Source organism: Panthera tigris, chromosome C2 (genome assembly GCF_018350195.1).
Source record: "Panthera tigris isolate Pti1 chromosome C2, P.tigris_Pti1_mat1.1, whole genome shotgun sequence".
NCBI classification, from domain to species: domain Eukaryota; kingdom Metazoa; phylum Chordata; class Mammalia; order Carnivora; family Felidae; genus Panthera; species Panthera tigris.
In genome coordinates, this window is record NC_056668.1 from 85,551,703 (window position 1) to 85,573,375 (window position 21,673).

A 21,673-nucleotide genomic window follows, 5' to 3' on the forward strand; every position below is an offset into this window, starting at 1 on the left:
CTTCTAGTTCTTTGTCTTATGTCCCTTCACGTTGTGGAACTTTTTGGGTATTCCAATGGCGCCCTTTTTGGTGAAGGCAACAGGAGTGCCAGTCATATCACATGTGGTATGAAGGGGTCCCCCTGGAGTTGTATAGCACACACCTTGCCTGTCACACGTGGTGTTTTGTAGGTGACTTGAGGCAAAATGCTCCTGAGGGGTCTAGACTGGAAACCATAATTATAACTTCCAAAGGGGCAGATGTGAAGGTGAATATTTAGTGATGACCTGAAGTGGACATATAACATGTCCAGTGCTACATATGTATGGTGGTTTTAACTCAGAGTAGGTGGAGCTATTTGCTTAAGTTCAGTTTCTCACCTTGAGAAGGGATAATATTTCAGTCTGGTAGTGAGACAGTATAGGGGTAAAATACCTTGAGCAGAGAACAAAAGTTCTCCCGCTTTGTTCATTTCTTCTTTCGCAGGCACACATGCCCAACTAGATTGTTCCACAGGGAGTGTTAGCAACAAAGGAATTTTTACGAAATTTGTGTCTTGAAGTCACATTAGCTGAAGTTACTGCTGTTTAGTCAGGAAACTGGAATATTGTAGAGCATTTCATTCTATAAGTTGTTATACTTTTTATTTCTGATAAAGAAGGAAAGATGTTTTATTGTCCACAAAAAGAATAATTACTTAAGATCCTAAAATAGTAAAATAAGCAAATTTCTTGCCTAAATTAAATGTCATTGCTAATAGTTCATTCTTAAAAATTTTTAAATTGCAGAAAAGAATGCAGGGATCATTCATTCATTTGTTCATAATTTGTTTATTGAGATGCAATTCATATATAATAACTTACCCTTTTGAAGTATGTAATTTAGTGGTTTTTAATATTTCATAGGATGGGCAACCATTACCACTATCTAATTTTAGACTTTTTCTTTCAAAAAGAAACCTTTTGCCCACTAGCAATCACTCTGCTTCCCTCCACCTACCCAGCCCTGGCAACTACTAATCTACTTTCTGTCTCCATGGATTTGCCTATTTTGGACATTTCATATAAATGAAACCATATCATACAGAGCACTTTATGTCTGGACCCTTTTACTGAAATAATGTTTTCAAGGTTCATCCATGTTATATAGCATGCATTAGTACTTCATTCATTTTTTTCTCTCCAAGTTTTAAAATTTTGTTATAGTACACATAACATACAGTTTACCATCTTTTTAAAAAATATTTATTGGGGGGCGGGGGGACACAGAATCCAAAGCAGTCTCCAGGCTCTGAGCTGTCAGTACAAGCTGTGAGATCATGACCTGAGCCGAAGTCAGGAGCTTAACTGACTGAGCCACCCTGGCGCCTCTACAGTTTACCATCTTAATCATTTCCCAGCATGCAGTTCAGTGGTGTTAAATACATTCCTAATGTTATCCAACCATCACCATCATCCTTCTCCATAATTCTTTTCTTCTTGTAAAACTGAAACCCTGTACTTATTAAACAGTAACTCCCCATTCCCCCCTCTTCCCAACTCCTAGCAACTACCATTTTGCTTTCTGTCTCTAGGAGACTACTCTAAGTTAACTTCACATGAATCAGACAGTATTTATCTTTTTGTGACGGCTTATTTCATTTATTTTACTTAGCATGGTGTCCTCAAGGTTCGTCTATATTGTAGCATATGTCAAGGTTTTCTTACTTTTTAAGGCTGACTCCTATTCCATTTGGATGTGTGGACCACATTTGGCTTACCCGTTTATCTGTCAGTGGACACTTGGGTTGCTGCCATGTTTTAGCTATTATGGATAATGCTGCTATGAACATGGGTGTACAATTATCTCAGAATTTCTGGATGGCAATTATGGTAATTATGTTTCTGATTTTTTAAGGGACCACCATAGTGTTTTCCATAGTGGCTGTACCATTTTACATTCCCACTAACAGTGCACGAAGGTTCTAATTTCTCCATAGTCTCACCACCACTTGCTATTTTCTTTTTTTGGCGACAGTCATCCTCATGGAAGAGTGTGAGGTGGGATTTCATTGTATTTGATGTGCATTTCCTTAGTGATAGATGATGTTGAACATCTTTTCATGAGCTTATTGGCCATTAGTATATCTTTTTTGGAGAAATGTCTATTAAAATCCTTTGCTCATTTTTGAACCAGTTTATTTTTGTTGTTGTTGATGAGTTTTAGAAATTTTCTATATATTCTAGATATTAATCCCTTAGCAGGTATATGATTTTGCAAGTATTTTCTCCACTCTGTGGACTGCATTTTAACTCTGTTGATATTGTCTTTTGATGCACAGAAGCTTTTAATTTTGATGAAATCCAATTTGTCTATCTTTTGTTGCCTGTCATATACAATTAATCATTGCCAAATCCAATACTGTGAAGCTTTTGCTCTTTGTACCTGTCACACATCTATGTGGGACTCTGTAATTTGCCAGTATCATACAGTAAGTCATTGAAAATGTAATATCAGATCAAAAAGAAAAACTGTTAATATGTATTACAAAAACATTGTTATTGTGTTTATGGGTATGATGTAGGTTAAAAATTAATATGTTCAGAACAGAACTTCTCAAAAAAGAAATTACCTTATAAGATGTAAAATAAATATATATAATTTCTGTCTGTTAACTAATAAATAGCTGGATTCTTTAAAAGCCACTGTGAATAGAAGTTCTAGTGATTTAGAAGCTCTGCGGAAAAATATTTCCAAAGTAAAGAAGGACATTCATGAAGAAACAGCAAGGTAAGAAAAAAGATATTTAAATATGTTTATAGTTTTTGACTACTTCTAGAAAAATTAAATATTTAAGTTTTTGTTAAATAACTGAAAAATTATAGCTACTAAATTATTAAACGTGAAAATAAATTTTCCTGGGTTTTTCATCATAAAGGCTTAGGAATAATATTTTTGTGGCTTATTAAATATGTATTTAATAAATATATAGGGTTTACATAAAGGTAATAAAAAGGTTTATGGCAAAAGAAACCTTCAAGTTATATGAAGATAAACTATTCCTTGTTTGCTTGTATTAATTTTTAGACATGTTTTCTATTTTTTCTTCATAAACTGTCTCCAGGTTACACAAAATTAAAAATCATAATCAGATTGTAAAGAAAAAATTAAAGCAGATAACTGAGAAAACTATGTCTGTAGAAGAGAAAGCTACCAATTTGGAAGATATGCTAAGGGAGGAGGAAAAAAGTATAAAGGTAAGGTTTACTTTCAGTTTTTAAAGAGTCACAATACATTTAGCAATAGTGAATGACTCTTGCGATTATGGGATAGGAGGTCTTTTAAGAGGCTCTGCTTTCTGTTGTGATCCCATTTGTAATTTGTAATCAGAATTTTGAGTTGTTAGACCTCTTTTTATGTGTGGCTTTCTAAAGAGGTTTCTGACCTTCTCTTAAAGCGTCTAATTCTCCTTTAGCTTCACGTTAAGCATTTAATATTGATGTCTTCTTTTGAAGGTTACAGGTAGCCCCTCTACCTTGGATCTCATCCCTTCCCAATGCCTAGTGTGTCCACGGCTCTGCTTGTCATTCATATGTATGTTCTTATATTGTAAATGTACCTGGAAAAATGCCTGTTTTACAACTGATTTCCACCTTTACAGTAGGCTGTCATTTTTTTGTTTTGTTTGTTTGTGATCATATCCCCCCCCCCCCCCCCCCCCCCCCCCGTGGTCTACGTTTATTGCCTGTATTTCTTTATCATTTAATGTCTCTGACAATCTGGCACCATTTATTAGTAAATGGGCTCTTAAGTGCTTTACTTTACTAACTTTATTGGAATCTCTTTGACATCTTGGTAGCATTTAGGCCAATTTTGAGGAACTGGAAAAGGCTGGTTCACCATTTCCTCTTTGAAAACTTCAAAGTGACTTCTGTGACCTGACACAATTTGCACTACTTCTTGCTTTTTTGCTTTCTTTGAGGGGCAGCTGAAGATCATGGCAAAAATCCCCCATTTGCTACATATCCAGTATGGTTTCACTTATATTTAGATACAATCCAGCTTCTGCAGTATGCTGTTGTATATTTAAATTCCTGAATAACGAAGTCATGCATCAATATGGACTTGAGCAGTATTTGAGTCCAAATCACACAACATTATTTTTAAAAAGTTATGTTTTTTGTGTGTATGTGTTTTTTTTTTTCTCCTAAGAGAATGATTTTCAGTTGTCCATGAGATGGGACTATATTAGAACTTACTAGAAATCTGTAAAGACTGAAATTCATATGAAATAGGACTTTTGATGATGACATTAGGGAAGGAGTTAAAACTAATAAAAATTGTCTATTATATAAAAATGAATTTTATAAGATTATATTAGATTATATTTCTTACTTTGTGAAAATTTAATGTGCCAATCACAGATTTTTTTTTTTTTTTTTCATATTGAAGTTCATTTGTTGCCAAAGGGAAATATGCTTATCTGGCTGTAAGAGCACAGAGGGAAATTATTTCAACATTTTAAAATGATAACTTTCAGGGCACCTGGCTGGCCCAGTCAGTAGAGCATGCACTCTTGATCTCAGGGTTGTAACACCCCATGTTGGGTGTAGAGGTTACTTAAAAATAAAATCTTAAAAAAATAAAATGATAACTTTCAACAGATGTTGGCATGGGAGACCTATTTGAAGCCTTGAACACATGGTCATGAAGCCTTGAGGTCAAGACAAATCTGCCTCTTGAGAAATGAGCAGTGGGAATCAGGGACTGGTTTCTGTTTCCTAGAAGGCTGCACGTGTGGGGGGGCCAACTAGAGGCAAGGTGTGAGTAAGGGGTAGTGCCAGTAGTGTGTTGGGCCAGCTCTTACCAGCACACAAGAGTTGATAATTATATTTTCTGGAATTTTGCAAGTCAGCTGCTAAACATAGCTATTATTAAAAATTAAATTATATAGACTTATAATTAAATACATAATATTAAAAACAAAGTAATCAGTACTGAGCAATCATCACTTCCAAATTATTTTACTACATTTTACTATTATCTGTTTATACTCTTAAGTTTAAGGTTACTTCCATTTACAGTGTACGGTGTAACCTCTGTACACTAGAAATGCTACATAATAATCTGCTACTGCATATCACATCCCAACTCTGCATTTAGTAGAATCGTGTCAGTAGCTTGAAATTGGCCAGATTGGGAATATTTATACAGTGAAAATCAGCTTCTTTCCCCTAATCTCCCATCTGCTGGAAAGCTGGTGGTGGTGGTGGTTAAATATTTACCTGCTCACCACTGGATAGTGTCCAGAAGAAGGTGGGAGATTGAGTGATGTGATTTCTTCCCTGTAACACTCTCAAGACTTCAGCAACACTCTCAATATACTTCAGTATATTTTCTTTTCTTTCTTTCTTTTTTTAATGTTATTTATTTTGAGAGAGTGTGAGTGGGGGAGGGGCAGAGAGTGAGGCACAGAGAGAATCACAAGCAGGTTCCATGCCGTCACCACAGAGCCCAACCCAGAGCTTGATCCTACAAACCATGGAATCATGACCTGAGCTGAAATCAAGAGTTGGATGCTTAACTGACTGAGCCACCCAGGCACCCCTATTTTATTTTCTAAGGAAACTAGTGAAATAGCCAAGTTCCAAGGTCAGAGTGGCATGGGGTAGAATTAAAGATGATAGATCAAAGTGAATGATGTGGGGATAGAAAACTGCTATTCTATCTACTAGAATAGAGTAGACTACAAGAAATGTTGGAGATGTACTGAAATTGTGGAAAGGGCATTTTTATATTCTGAAGGGCTAAATGTTGGGGGGTTAATTTGTGACCCCCAAAATTATAATGTTCATATAATAAAACCTTTCAAAGTATTATAATTTCATTGCTCACTATTATTCTTATCATCAGGAAGTGCAAGTTCAATTGAACATAATGAAAGATGTTCTATTTAAGAAAGTTCAGGAATTACAGACTGAGACAATGAAAGAAAAAGCTGTCTTATCAGAAATTGAAGGAACTCGTTCCTCTCTAAAGCACCTCAACCATCAGTTACATAAACTGGATTTTGAAACCTTGAAGCAGCAAGAAATTATGTACAGTCAGGTAGATGATACTCTTAATTAATATCTTCCTTATTGATTTGTTATAGTTGCGGTGGTCAGGATACTGCAATGTCCTGAAAAAAACAAAGATTTTGAAAGCACTCTTGGAGGGATAGATGGATGCTGAAGATGGGGTTTCATGTTTGGTCAGTAGTAGGGTAAGGGAGCCTTAAAAACTATTTTTTTTCTTGATTTGAAATAAACTGGTAAGAGGATAGACAACTCTAGTGAGGGACAGCCATGCTTTAAAGGAACATAGGGCAACTGGGCCTGGACTGAAATAAAACAAGGAGTGAGATATATGAGACCTGGAAAAATGGAGTCTTAGCTGTGCAAACAGACATCCCGCCCCGACCCCTAGACTGATAGTTTAAAAGTATTTTAAAAGTTTTTCTTATTTGTTCTATTCATAGATTCTGTCTCATGAAGCCTTAATATGACCCCTCTCTACACCTTAATTTCCCTGTCTAATGTATTCTTAGTTTCTCAAAATTAAAGATGCTAAAGTATTATTTAAGAAAATAATTCATTGGAAGTTCGTTAAATTTGAGCCATTTGTGGCTAACAATTCGTGACTCCTTTTGTGTATCCCTTAGAAAATGTACCCTCGAAAATCCATGTCCTTGTAAATCCAGTGGATTTACTGCAGTTCCGTCTTAGTAGTGGGGGAAATACCTTCCTAGCTGACTTCTTATATTTTCAGAAGATTACTTACTTCTATGTCACTATTATGTACCTTGGTTATTGAAGAATAGTTTGCTATTTCTCCGCTTAGAGTTAAGAAGGATTTTATATTATAAATTATTGAAGGATTAAAGTGACTTTAGTAAATGATGACACCTAAGACTAAACTTATAAGAAAGTGTTTATTGTGTTTTTACATTTGTAGAAATGGTTTTAACTTTGTTTGTCTTTACTATCTTTTTTTAAAATATGTAATAGGATTTTTACATTCAACAAGTGGAACGCCGAATGTCACGATTAAAAGGAGAAATTAATTCTGAAGAAAAACAAGCTCTTGAAGCAAAAATTGTTGAACTTAAAAAGACATTGGAAGAGAAAAAATCTACATTTGGCCTTTTGGAAACACAGATCAAGAAGCTTCATGTAACTTAGTCAAAATACTTTTGATGCTTTAAATATCCTAGTCATTAGTTACTCTGTTCTAAGTCAACATGTTCCTAAGACTTTACTTTGGATAGGATGATTGCCAAGTTACCTGCATATATAACAAACGTATGAACGAATGTTCATGTTTCTATACTGACTATGAGAGAGAATATAACATTACTATTGATTATGCATTTAATATATTCCAAGTATATTACATGTCTTTAGCATTTCATTTAATCTTTATCAGTGTCTTGTGAGGGACATATTATTATTTGTGTGACAGATTAAGTAAATTGTCCATGGTTACACAACTAGTATGTGGAGAGCTAGGATGTGATCCCTGGTCCATCAAAATACTCTTAAATAGTACCATGATTTAAAACATTGATAAATTCCATTTTTGATTTTTTTTTTCCAGATAACTTGATTGCCCTTTATCACTGAAATGACCCTTTATGGGTCATCTGTTGTTGTTATTCATATATTTACTTGGTAACAATATTTTGAGTGACTATTTTGTTAATAAGGTAAAAATGTTCTTCACCTTTCAGTATTTTAATGTTTATGGTCATATAAAACCTGTATTCAGGGAACCTATGTAATGTAAAACCTATGTTAAAATTTAACTGGAAAGTAAGAGTGAAGGAGTGAGATCATGGATCTGAATGGGATGAGAACCCCAAAGAATTTGTCATTTACAATTTGAAATGCTTGTGTTGAGTGTCCTCTAGTGGTTATAAAAAGAATTGCTCTGAATTCCTTTAGGGCTACCAAGGTGAAAGTGAGCTCTTATTTTGTAAAACAAACAAACAAACAAATAAATATTTATTTTAATATATTTTTTAGTTAATATATAGTATAGTAATGATTTCAGGAGTAGAACCCAGTGATTCATCACTTACGTATAACACCCAGTGCTCATCCCAACAAGTGTCCTCCTTAATGCCCATTACCCACTTAGCTCATCCCCCCACCCAACACCCCTCCAGCAACCCTCAGTTTGTTTCTCTGTATTTAAGAGTCTTATGGTTTGCCTCCCTCTCTGCTTTTATCTTATTTTTCCGTCCCTTCCTCTATTGTGCTCATCTGTTGTGTTTCTTAAATTCCACATATTAGTGAAATCATGTTATTTGTCCTTCTCTGATTGACTCATTTCACTTAGCATAATACATTCTACTTCCATCCGTATTGTTGCAAATGGCAAGATCTCATTCTTTTTGATCACTGAGTAATATTGCATTGTCTATATCTACCACAGCTTCTTTATACATTCATCAGTTGATGGACATATGGGCTTTTTCCCTAATTTGGCTATTGTTGATAGTGGAAATGAATTTTTAAAGATATTAAAGCTAGTTAGCCTTCTAATGAAGGTTTGCTCTTCTAAATAGTAGCATGACATTGTGAAGTCATTCTGCATTACTTCTCCCATCCCACTCCATCTACTCTTTTGCATAATAGAAACAAAGTCCTTCTCATTGAAAATCACTTTCAGTTAAAAGTTTTTCATTCTAAAAGTTAATTTTATGAAATGACATGTTTATAAAAAAATTCTTAGTGTCTTACTACAATCTTAGGCATTTAAAAAAAATTTTTTTTGAGAGTGAGACAGAATGTGAGTGGGGGAGGGGCAGAGAGAGAGGGAGACACACAATCTGAAGCTGGCTCCAGGCTCTGAGCTGTCAGCACAGAGCCCAACATGGGGCACAAACTCAAAAGCTATGAGATCTTGACCTGAGCCAAAGTCAGAAGCTTAACTGACTGAGCCACCCAGATACCCCTACAATCTTGGGTTTTGATTTCTCAGAGAAATATAGGTAATGAGAAAGGCATAGGAAGGAGGGAGAGAGGAAGAGAAAGAAAAAGACAGAGGGAGAGAGAAATAGAACTACATCTTGAAACTAGAATGTTTTTGCTTTAGATGCCCAGACAGGACTGAGACCACTAACCTTGTTCTGAGCTCTGGGTGAGTGGAGAGATGCAAACTGTTATAAAAACAGTAAGCTGGTATCTGGGAATGTGTGACACAGTTAAGCATCTACTGGAATTAGATCTTTTCTAGCATTTTTCTCTCTAGCAAGATGTGATTATACATGTAATTAAATAATAGTGATAATACCTGACATTTCTTTGTGTCAAACACTGTTGTATATACCCGTCGACAGTAACATCTTTAATCTTCACAGGGAAGAAGGTGTTGTTACCATCTCTATTTTAGAGATGAGGAAACTGAGGAAGAGATTACCCACCAGGGTCAGATGACTAATGTGTAATTGAGGCCATCTGATTCTAGAGCTTGTGCTGTTAACAAGACCCTATGGTTTTTAGACTGTTAAGGTTTATACCTTCTGTGACTTGGGTTGAATCAAATAATTAACTTCCTCCTCATATTTCTACCCATAAATGGCAATCATTCGGTAATTCACGTTGAACCATACATACTATTTCCCAGAATTAAAACCTAAGCCAAATCAATAAAATCAATAGGTGATAAAATGAAAATGTTTCTATATGAATATATCCATGTATATTATATTGGAAACATTAGAATGTGAAGAGTGAGATTTAAAAACCCAATTATCATAAATATTCAGTGGAGCATATAATTTAATGTAAGATATGTTTAATAGTATGTGCTTAATGCTATTTAAAATATGTATTTATGTACCTTTTCCCCCTTTTTACAGAACGATCTTTATTTTATCAAGAAGTCACATAGTAAAAATTGTGGTGAAAAACAGTCCCTCATGACCAAAATAAATGAACTAAACCTTTTCAATGACAGATCAGAGAAAGAATTTAATAAAGCCAAAGCTTTGAAACAGGTGCAGTAAAATCATATATGCATATATTAAAAACCACATGTTTTAATACTAATTATAGAAAAAATTTAAAATATATCAAATTATAAGGAAGTAAACTAAGTCATTATAGTACCTGTATATTAGAGAAAGTGTTAAAGTTATATTATTTCCTTTCAGTCTTTTGAAGAAAATTGGCTTTATATATATTATAAAAAAATTGGAAATATATGATCTCTTTCCATGTATGTCTCCAAACATTAAATATTCTTTTAGTATTCTTTAAAAATTATTTTTAAGGGCTTTCTACAGGTTATTGCATGAAGTTACCATAATTTAGTTAACTGTCTCCTGTTTTTTGGATACGTGTTTATTTCCAATGTTTGGTCATTCTGTTATAGTAATCTCAGGGGTGCCTGGCTGGCTCAGTTGGAGCATGTGACTCTTGATCTCAGGGCCATGAGTTTGAGTCCTACATTTGGTATGGAGCCTACTTAAAAATATTCTAAAAAATAAAAAAACATAAATAGTATTATCATATACCATGGATATATATCATTGCATAATTGTTCAATGAGTTCCTTAGGGAAAATTTCTAAGTGTATAATTATGGTCCAAAAAGAATGAATATTTTCAGTGTCTTGAAACTATTTTCAAGCCTATTGTTTTCTAGAGGATTCAGTTAATACTCCCACCAACAGGGTGTAAGCATTCTGTTGCATTCACCACCAGTAAGCCTAGATATTATAATTTATAACATTGTTGCCAGTTTGATGGGCAGACATGGTATCTCATTGTTTTAGTGTATATTTTTTAAATTGGTGACACGTGAAAACATTTCATGATTAAACATAAAATTTAAAATATTTATGTTTAAATAAAAATATTTAAAACATTTTTTCTATTATGATATATTCCATTATCTTTCTTTTTTGGATCTCTAGTTTATTATCTTGGCCCATATTACCATTAGGAGATATATCATATATATATATATGTATATATATACACACACACACACATATATACACATATATATATATACACACATACACACACATATACACACACATATACACCCACACACTTTTTTAAATGTTTATTAATGTTTAATGTTTATTTTAATGTTTATTTTGAGAGAGAGAAATAGAGAAAGAGAGAGACAGCATGAATGGGGGAGGGGCAGAGAGAGAGGGAGGCACAGAATCCAAAGCAGGCTCCAGGCTCTGAGCTGTCAGCACAGAGCTCAATGTGGGGCTTGAACCCATGAACTGCAGTATCATGACCTGAACCTAAGTCAGACACTCAACCAACTGAGCCACCCAGGTGTCCCAGGAGGTTTATATTTTTAAGTAGCTTTGCAAAAGACCTTCATACGTAAAAATATTAACTCTGTCATAAATATTGTCAATATTTTTTCCATTTATGTTTACATTTTTATTTAGGTTTTTGACATTAAAAACTTAAAAAAAATTTTTTAAATTTATTTTTGAGAGAGGCAGAGACAGGGCATGAGCAGGGGAGGAGCAGAGAGAGAGGGAGACACAGGTCTGAAGTAGACTCCAGGCTCTGAGCTGTCAACACAGAGCCTGACATGGGGCTCGAACTCACAAACCATGAGATCATGACCTGAGCTGAAATTGAACACTTAACCAACTGAGCCACCCAGGCACCCCATTAAAAACTTTTCTTGACATCAAATATTTAAGTGTTTTTCCCTGCATAATTTTTATGCTTAGGAACTTCTTTATCATACTAAAAATCAAACAAATGTTTACTATTCCAGTAATTGCATTGGTTTCATCTCTTACATTAAGTTTTTCGTGCTTCTGGAATTTATTTTTGGTACATTTGAGATGTATGGATATAATCTTTTCTCCAACTGAAAAGCTATGTTTTGAAATAATAAAGTCTTACATTCAGGAGGGTTTGTTTCTATTCTGAAAATTGATCTATTTGTGTATTCTTGTATCAATCCCCTATCCATGACTGAATTCTTCAGAATAAAAATTTTTTACACATTATTTTGTGAGATTTAATTTAGAATATAAATGTGCTTCTCCATAGGGCTTTACATATTTCCTAGATTGTAAATTTCATTTTTAGGAGTGACTTCTTTCTTTTTTCTTTTAGTAAAATTTAAATTTCAAATTGAAATATAATAAAAGACTTGAAATAACTATAACCCTTTTCCTAAAATAAAAAACGAAGAAAAACCATCACTCAGAGCAATCTAAATTTAATCCTACTTATCTTGGTCAGCGGTCAAATTAGAAAATGTTGTATTTTCAAGTTTGACTTTTGTGGCGATAAGAAAAAAATTTTGGTTTGGGTATAACATTAATTATTTCAAAATCTGACAATTTTGTTGTTGATAGGATTTGATGATAGAAGACAACCTTTTAAAACTTGAAGTTAAGCGTACTCGAGAAATGCTTCACAATAAGGCAGAAGAAGTACTTTCTCTGGAAAAAAGAAAACAACAATTACACAGAGCTATGGAAGAAAGAATCGAAGAAATTAAGGTTCATAAAACAATGCTTGCATCACAAATAAGATATGTTGATCAAGAACGGCAAAACATAAGGTGATAATTCTAGTTTTAAAATACTGCTAAAAGTTTTTGAAAATGTATGGCTGACGTTAGAAGAACTGACTGGATGTTTATCTTCTTGTTTGAAAAGGCTTTTAATATATAGAGCATATTTTAGTCATAAATCTATGCTTTTTCCTCTCTCTCTTTTTTAGAAAATTAATTAATTATTTAATATACATCCAAGGTAGATAGCATACAGTGCAACAATGATTTCAGGAGTAGATTCCTTAATTCCCCTTACCCATTTATCCCATCCCCCCTCCCACAACCCCACCAGCAACCCTCTGTTTGTTCTCTATATTTAAATCTCTTATGTTTTGTCCCCCTTCCTGTTTTTATCTTATTTTTGCTTCCCTTCCCTTATGTTCATCTGTTTTATATCTTAAATTCCCCATATAAGCGAAGTCATATGATATTTGTCTTCCTCTGGCTGGCTAATTTTGCTTCTCATGATACCCTCCAGTTCCATCCACGTAGTTGCAAATGGCAAGATTTCATTCTTTTTGAATGCTGAGTAATACGCCATTATATGTATATACCACATCTTCTTTATCCATTCATCTGTCGATGGACATTTGGGCTCTTTCCTGACTGGCTATTGTCGATAGTGCTGCTATAAACAATGGGGTGCGTGTGTCCCTTTGAAACAGCATACCTGTATCCCTTGGATAAATGCCTAGTAGTGCAATTCCTGGGTCATAGGGTAGTCCTATTTTTAATTTTCTGAGGAGCCTCCATACTGTTTTCCAGAGTGGCTGCACCAGCTTGCATTCCCACGAGCAGTGCAAAAGAGATCCTCTTTCTCCACATCCTCGCCAACATCTGTTGTTGCCTGAGTTGTTAATGTGAGCCATTCTGACAGGTGTGAGGTGGTATCTCATGGTGGTTCTGATTTGTATTTCCCTGATGATGAGTGATATGGAGCATTTTTTCATGTGTCTGTTCGCCATCTGGATGTCTTCTTTGGGGAAGTGTCTATTCGTGTCTTTTGCCCATTTCTTAACTGGGTAAATTTTTTGGGTGTTGAGTTTGATAAGCTCTTTATAGATTTTGGATATTACCCCTTGATCTGATATGTCATTTGCAAATATCTTCTCTCATTCTGTCGGTTGCCTTTTAGTTTTGCTGATTGTTTCCTTCACTGTGCAGAAGTTTTTTTTTATTTTGATGAGGTCCCAATAGTTCATTTTTGCTTTTGTTTCCCTTGCCTCCAGAGGCATGTTGAGTAAGAAGTTTCTGTGGCCAAGGTCAAAGAGGTTTATACCTGCTTTGTCCTCGAGGATTTTGATGGCTTCCTGTCTTACATTGAGGTCTTTCATCCATTTTGAGTTTATTTTTGTGTATTGTGTAAGAAAGTGGTCCAGGTTCATTTTTCTGCATGCTGAGATCCAGTTTTCCCAGCACCATTTGCTGAAGAGACTGTCTCTGTTCCATTGGATATTCTTTCCTGCTTTGTCAAAGATTAGTTGGCCATATGTTTGTGGGTCCATTTCTGGGTTCTCTATTCTGTTTCATTGATCTGAGCGTCTGTTTTTGTGCCAGTACCATACTCTCTTGGTGATTACAGCTTTGTAATATATCTTGAAGTCCGGGTTTGTAATGCCTCCAGCTTCGGTTTTCTTTTGCAAGATGTTTTGGTTATTTGGGGTCTTTTCCGGTTCCATACAAATTTTAGGATTGTTTGTTCTAGCTCTGTGAAGAATGTTGGTATTATTTTGATAGGGATTGCATTGAATATGTAGATTGCTTTGGGTGGTATTGACAATTTTAACAATATTTGTTCTTCCTATCCATGAGTATGGAATATTTTTCCATTTCTTTGTGTCTTCTTCAATTTCTTTCATAAGCTCTCTATAGTTTTCGGTGTATAGATTTTTCACCTCTTTGGTTAGGTTTATTCCTAGATATTTTATGGTTTTTGGTGCAATTGTAAGTGGGATCGATTCCTTGATTTCTCTTTCTGTTGCTTCATTGGTGTATAGGAATGCAACTGATTTCTGTGCATTGATTTTATATCCTGTGACTTTGCTGAATTCATGGATCAGTTCTAGCAGTTTTTTGGTGGAATCGTTTGGGATTTCCATATAAAGTATCATGTCATCTGTGAAGAGTGAGAGTTTTACTTACTCCTGGCCAATTTGGATGCCATTTATTCCTTTGTATTGTCTGATTGCTGAGAATAAGACTTCCAATACTATATTGAATAACAGTGGTGAGAGTGGACCTCCCTGTCGTGTTCCTGACTGTACGAGGAAAGCTCTCAGTTTTTCCCCCATTGAGGATAATATTAGTGGTGGGTCTTTCATATATGACTTTATGATCTCAAGGTATGATCCTTCTATCCCTACTTTCTTGAGGGTTTTTATCAAGAATGGATGCTGTATTTTGTTAAATGTTTTCTCTGCATCTATTGAGAGGATCATGTGGTTCTTGCCCTTTCTTTTATTGATGTGATGTATCACACTGATTATTTGGCAGATATTGAATCAGCCCTGAATCCCAGGTATAAATCCCACTTGTGGTGAATAATTTTTTTAATGTATTGTTGTATCCAGTTGGCTAGTATCTTGTTGAGAAATTTTGCATCCATGTTCATCAGGGATATTAGTCTGTAGTTTTCCTTTTTAGTGGGGTTTTTGGTTTTGGAATCAAGGTAATGCTGGCTTCATACAATGAGTTTGGAAATTTTCCTTCCATTTCTATTTTTTTGGAGTAGCTTCAAAAGAATAGGTGTTAACTCTTCTTTAAATATTTGGTAGAATTCCCCTGGAAAGCCATCTGGCTCTGGGCTCTTTTTTTGGCGGGGGGAAGGGGGTAGATAATTTGAATAGTAATTCAGTTTCTTTGCTGGTTATGGGTATGTTCAAATTTTCTATGTCTTCCTGTTTCAGGTTTGGTAGTTTCTATGTTTCTAGGAATTTTTCCATTTCTTCCAGATTGCCCATTTTATTTGGCATATAATTGCTCACAATATTCTCTTATTATTGTTTGTATTTCTGCTGTGTTGGCTGTGATCTCTCCTCTTTCATTCTTGATTTTATTTATTTGGGTCCTTTTTCTTTTTGATCAAACTGGCTAGGGGTTCATCAATTTTGTTAATTCTTTCAAAGAACCACCTTCTGGTTTCATTGATCTGTTCTACTGTTTGTTGTTGTTGTTGTTTGTTTCCATAGCATTGATATCTGCTCTAATCTTTATTATTTCCTGTCTTCTGGTTTTGGGTTTTATTTGCTGTTCTTTTCCAGCTCTTTAAGATGTTAAGGTTAGGTTGTATCTGAGACCTTTCTTCCTTCTATAGGAAGGCCTGGATTGCTATATACTTCCCTCTTATGACTGCCTTTGCTGCGTCCCAGAGGTTTTGGACTGTGGTGTTATTTTCATTGGCTTCCATGTACTTTTTAATATCCTCTTTAACTTCTTGCTTAGCCCATTCATTCTTTATTAAGGTGTTATTTAGTCTCCAAGTATTTGTTATTTTTCCAAATTATTTCTTGTGATTGATTTCGAGTTTCATAGCATCATGGTCTGAAAATATGCACAGTATGCTCTCAATCTTTTTGTACTTGTTGAGGCCTGATTTTTGTCCAAGTATGTGATCTATTCTGGAGAATGTTCCATGTGCACTAGAGAAGAATGTGTATTCTGCTGGTTTAAGGTGAAATGTTCTGAATATATCTGTTAAGTCAGTCCGGTCCATTGTGCCATTCAAAGCTGTTGTTTCCTTGTTGATTTTCTGTTTAGATGATCTGTCCATTGTTGTAAGTGGGGTGTTGAAGTCCTTTACTATTATGGTATTATTACCAATGGGTTTTTTTATGTTTGTGATTAATTGCTTTATATATTTGGGTGCTTCCACATTTGAAGCACAAACATTTGAAGCATAAATGTTTACAATTGTTAGATCTTCTTGGTGGATAGACCCCTTAATTATTATATAATGCCCCTCTTCATTTATTGTCACAGTGTTTATTTTAAAACCTAGATTGTCTGATATAAGTGTAGCTACTCTGGCTTTCTTTGGTGACCATTAGCATGATAGATGGTTCTCCATACCTTTACTTTCAATCTGAAGGTGTCTTTAGGTCTAAAATGTGTCTCTTGTAAACAGCATATAGATGGATCTTGTTTTCCTATTCATTCTGTTACCCTATGTCTTTTGATTGGAGTGTTTAGTCCACTGACATTTATAGTGAGTACTGAAAGATACAAATTTATTGCCATTATGTTGCCTGTAGAGATTGGAGTTTCTGGTGGTGTTCTCTAGTCCTTTCTAATCTTTGTTGCTTTTGGTCTTTTTTTTTTTTTTTCTTCATTATTTCTCCCCTCAGAGAGTCCCCCTTAAAATTTCTTGCAGGACTGGTTTAGTGGTCAGGAACTCCTTTAGTTTTTGTCTGGGAAACTTTTTATCTCTCCTTCTATTTTGACTGGCAGCCTTTCTGGCTAAAGAATTCTTCACTGCATATCTTTTTCTGATTCAGCACATTCAATGTATCCTGCCACTCCTTTCTGGCCTGCCAAGTTTCTGTGGATAGGTCTCTTGCGAACCTGATCTGTCTTCCCTTGTAGGTTAAGGTCTTTTTTCCCTTTGCTGCTTTCATGATTCTTTCCTTGCCTGAGTATTTTGTGAATTTGACTATGATATGCCTTGTTGATGGTCAGTTTTTGTTGAATCTAATGGGAGTTCTCTGTGCTTCCTGGATTTTGATATCTGTGCCTTTCCCCAGGTTAGGAAAGTATTCCGCTATGATATGCTCACATAAACCTACCCCTTTTTCTCTCTCTTCATCTTCTGGGACCCCCTAAGATTCTCATGTTATTCCTTTTTAAGGAGTCACTGAGTTCTCTAATTCTTATATCGTGCTCTTTTGCCTTAGTCTCCCTAGCTTTTTTTCTGCTTCATTGTTCTCCATAAGTTTGTCCTCTATATCGCTGATTTGCTGCTCTCCTTCATCCATCCTTGCCGCTGTGGCCTTCATTTGAGATGCAGCTCAGTTATAGAATTTTTTTTTTTATCCTAAGTAGCTTTTACTTCTTTTATCTCCACGGAAAGGGATTCTAATCTATTTTCAATGCCAGCTAGTATTCTTATTATTGTGATTCTAAATTCTGGTTCAGGCATCTTGCTTGTATCTGTGTTGATTAATCCCTGGCTATCATTTCTTCCTGTTCTTTCTTTTACGGTGAATTCCTTCCTTTTGTCATTTTGAAGGAAGAAAAGGAACTAATAAAGTAAAAAAAAAATGTTTCTTAGTTAAAAACAAAACCACAAAGTCAAATAAAGGATGCTGGATCCTCGGTATATTTTGGTCTCGTTGAAAGAAGCTTGATAGATTCGAGTAAAAAGGGAAAGATAAGAAAAGGAAAAAAAAAAAAAAAAGGAAAAAAAAACCAAAGGAACACGTTTAAAAATTTGAAAAAATGAATACAGTAAAACAGGATAAAATAAAATAAAATGATGAAAGTAAAATAGAATTTAAGAAGTTTACAAAAAAGTAAAAAATATAGTAGAGAAAATTTAAAGAAAGATCTTTTTAATAAAAATGAAAAAAATTAATTTTTTCTCTTTCTGTATTCAAGAATAAGAAAAAGAAAAAGAAAAAAAAAAAACAATAGATGGACCAGCAAACAGAATGAAATATGATTGAAATTACATCCAGTGTCCCCTAGAAGTCAAACTATGAAGCATTTTATAGTCTGTAAACTTAGCAAGAGGAGAGACTTGTGGTGTTCCTCAAGAGCATAGTTGGCTCAGTAGGGTGGGACTTAGTGTAACGGCTCCATTCTCCATTAGATGGCGCTGCTTAGCTTACTGGGGTGGATTGTTGTGGCATGTGTAGGTGTGTATGTGCATGCCCAGGAGGGTTGAAAATGGCATCACCCAGCTACTCAGTTTCTAGTTTCAGAACTCTGTGCTCTTCCCGGCTGCAATCAAGCACCCCTCCTTTGTCTTGGTCTTCCATATACTCCCCACTTCTATACTGTACATGACCAAGCTGTCAGGCTGCCAGGCAGTACCTCCCACCTGACTTTTATCTCAGATGGGGCTCTATTTCCCAACCCCTCACTTCTGAGGGACCGTGGCTTTGACCCACTCAGACCCTCTGGGGGAGGGTCTCACTGAACAATGGCTGGGTGCTGGCTTGCCCCCAGGGATGTTCTTGAGACCGCACTGCTGCCAATGCCCAGAGACTGCAGCTGGATGCCAGCCTGCCCCAGAAAATGTTCACTCACTCGTGTAGCAGCAGTGTTTCAGGGATTATGGTAAATCAGAACGCACTTCTGGTGCCAGGATTCACCCTTAACGTCCTTGTTCCAGCAACAGTGAATGTGGTTATTCTCTAGGGCCTTTGCCTGTGGGGAGGCTGCACAGTCTCTACCAAATGTCCTCCCAGCAGAAGAACTGCCACTCCCTGTGTGGCCTGAGGACCCCTTGGACCTCTCTGTGTTCCTGAGGATTTGCCCTTCCCACCAGAGCACTACCACCTATCCAGCTGTGAAGTTTCAAACTCTGCACTCCCCTTGTTTATAAAGTCTTAATGAAATTTAAACCCTCTCCTTTCTCCCTTTTTTGTTTAGTCCTTTGGGCTGTTTCCACTCTTCCACCTTCTCTCCAGCTGCTTTGGGGGGGGGTTGGTTTTCCATACTCTCCCCCTATTTCTATCTTCTTTCCATAAGCAAAAACAGCTCCCTGCCCTCCACGGCTTCTTTTTCCCCAAGTTCAGCTCTCTGTGTAACCTGTCAAGTTCTGTGGTTCAAGTTTTGCATATTGTTTTCTTAATCCTCAAATAAGTTTTGTAGGTATGCAAGATGGTTTAATGTTGATCTGGCTGAATTTCAGGGATGAAAGATGCAAAATAAACTTCCATGCTCTTCCAACGTCTTGGCCTCTCCCTCTTCTCTCTTTCCTTTGACTCACCCTTCATTCTTTAGATCATCCTTTTTACAATGAGATCACTAATTCTCTTGGAACTGATTTTTGTGTATGGTTTGTGTTAAGAGTTCAATAACATGTTTTCCTTTATGGATACCCAATAGCTGCATTTATTGAAACATTTTAGAGGTTTTGCATATATTTTATAAAAAAAGATTTATTCCTAGCTACGTGCTGTTTTTAAAAATGTTTCTGTCAATGTTATCTCCTTTTAAATTATTTCATTTTTGGTTTGTTGCTGGCATTATAAGAAATAGAGTTGATTTCTGTGTATTAAGAATCCAGCAACTTGCTTAAACTTTTATTAATTCTGATAGTTGATCTGTAGATTCTGATTTCTAGGTATTTCATTCACATCATTTGCAGTGACAGTTTTGTGTCTCCCTTTACAGTCTTATAACTTCTCTTTCTCTTGACTCACTGCCCTTGTTATCTAACCTTTAGGTCAGTGCTGACTAGCAGTGGTGACTGCAGGTCCCCTTGTCTTGTGCCTGATTTTGAAGGCAAAATGTTCATTGCTTTATCATTAAGTATGAATTGTAGAATTAAAAAAAAATACTCGTTAGAAGATTATGGGAGTACCCATCTATTTTCATTCATTGCTAAGAGGTTATTTTGTTTCATCAAAAGTGGATGTTGACTTTTGTTATGTACTTTTCCTGCATTCATTGATATGATGTAGCTCCTTTAGTCTGTTAATATAATTAAATATACTGATTGCTTTTTCAAAGTTCAAACAACATTACATTCCTGGAATAAACAAAACTTGTCTGCCACATACTACATTTTGTATATATCTAGATTTTGTTTGGTAACATTTGTACACAATTATTGCATCCATGGTTATAATTCTCCTTTCTCTATTGCCCTTGTCAAATCATCAGATTATTAAGGTTATGCTGGCTTTCAGAAAATAATTTTGTGTGTTTCTTATTTTTCTATAGTCTGGATAAGGCTGTGAAAGAGTAGAATTATATCTTTCTTGAATTTTCAAAGATCTTACCAGTAAAGCCATTGGAGGCCTTTTTTAAAAAAGATTTTAAACTGTTGGTTCAATTTATTTATTGACTATAGGACAGTGCGTATGTTTTATTTATTCTTGAGTCAGTTTTAGTAAATTATATTTTTCCCTAGGAAAAATTTCCATTTCATCTATATTTTCAGTTATTGCCATAAAGCGTTCGCTGTATCATTTTATTATTATTTAAAATTTTTTTTTAATATTTATTTTTGAGAGAGAGAGATAGAGCGTGAGTGGTGAAGGGGGCAGAGGGAGAGGGAGACACAGAATCTGAAGCAGGCTCCAGGCTCTGAGCTGTCAGCACAGAGCCCAACATGGGGCTCGAACTCACAAACTGTGAGACCATGACCTGAGCCGAAGTCAGACACTTCGCCACCCAGGCGCCCAGATTTTTATTATTTTTTAATAGCTATAGTGTTTGTAGCTTTTCATTCCTGGTAATGGTTATTTGTGACTTCTCTGTTTTAGGAGGAATCATCTTTCTTATAGTTAATGAATGTTATTACTGTTTGAAAAAGAAATGTTTCTTGATTTTTTTCTATTGTGAATTCATTTTCTATTTTATTAGTTGCTGCTGTCACATTTATGATTTTTTTTCTTCTATCTTTGTGGGTTTATTTTGATGTTCTTTAACTTTGTGAGAGTGATGGTTAGCTAATTATAATTTTCATCTTGAAGGCTAAAACAAGTTAGCTATCTCACACAATTTTTTTCTTTAAGGGCTAAATAGTGAATATTCTAGGTTTTGTGGGCAATGTGGTCTCTGTTGCAACAACTCAACTCTGTCATTGTAGAGTGAAAGCAGCTATAGATACTAAGAAAATAAATGAGCGTGGATGTGTTTCAATAAAACTTTTGGATGCTGAAGTTTGAATTTCCTAGAATTTTTACTTTTCATGAAGTATAATTTTCCTCTCAATTTTTTTGGAATAACTTTACATTTAAAAATGTAAAAGCCATTCTTTGCTCATGGGCAGGCAGGATGTTCTGCTGACCCTAGATTTTTATCACTGAATAGTTCATATTCCATTGCACACATCTACCCCAATTTATGTGTACATTTACCTATTGATGAACATTTGAGTTAGTTCTTGTTTTGGCTATTACAGATTAGGCTTTATGAATATATGTTTTCTTGGTATGAA

General features: G+C 35.2%; 1 protein-coding gene across 2 annotated transcripts in view; it reads left to right on the forward strand.

Moving 5' to 3' along the window:
- The window catches only part of CCDC39 (coiled-coil domain containing 39), a 51,267-nt gene that overhangs the window by 16,565 nt on the left and 13,029 nt on the right, over positions 1-21,673 (forward strand). For both annotated transcript variants that reach the window (XM_007094574.2, XM_042999029.1), the window contains exons 8-13: positions 2,646-2,749; positions 3,084-3,216; positions 5,873-6,067; positions 7,009-7,173; positions 9,867-10,004; positions 12,359-12,567. In XM_007094574.2, coding sequence (XP_007094636.1) covers positions 2,646-2,749; positions 3,084-3,216; positions 5,873-6,067; positions 7,009-7,173; positions 9,867-10,004; positions 12,359-12,567 — 944 coding nt within the window. The remainder of the gene's footprint in view (positions 1-2,645; positions 2,750-3,083; positions 3,217-5,872; positions 6,068-7,008; positions 7,174-9,866; positions 10,005-12,358; positions 12,568-21,673) is intronic.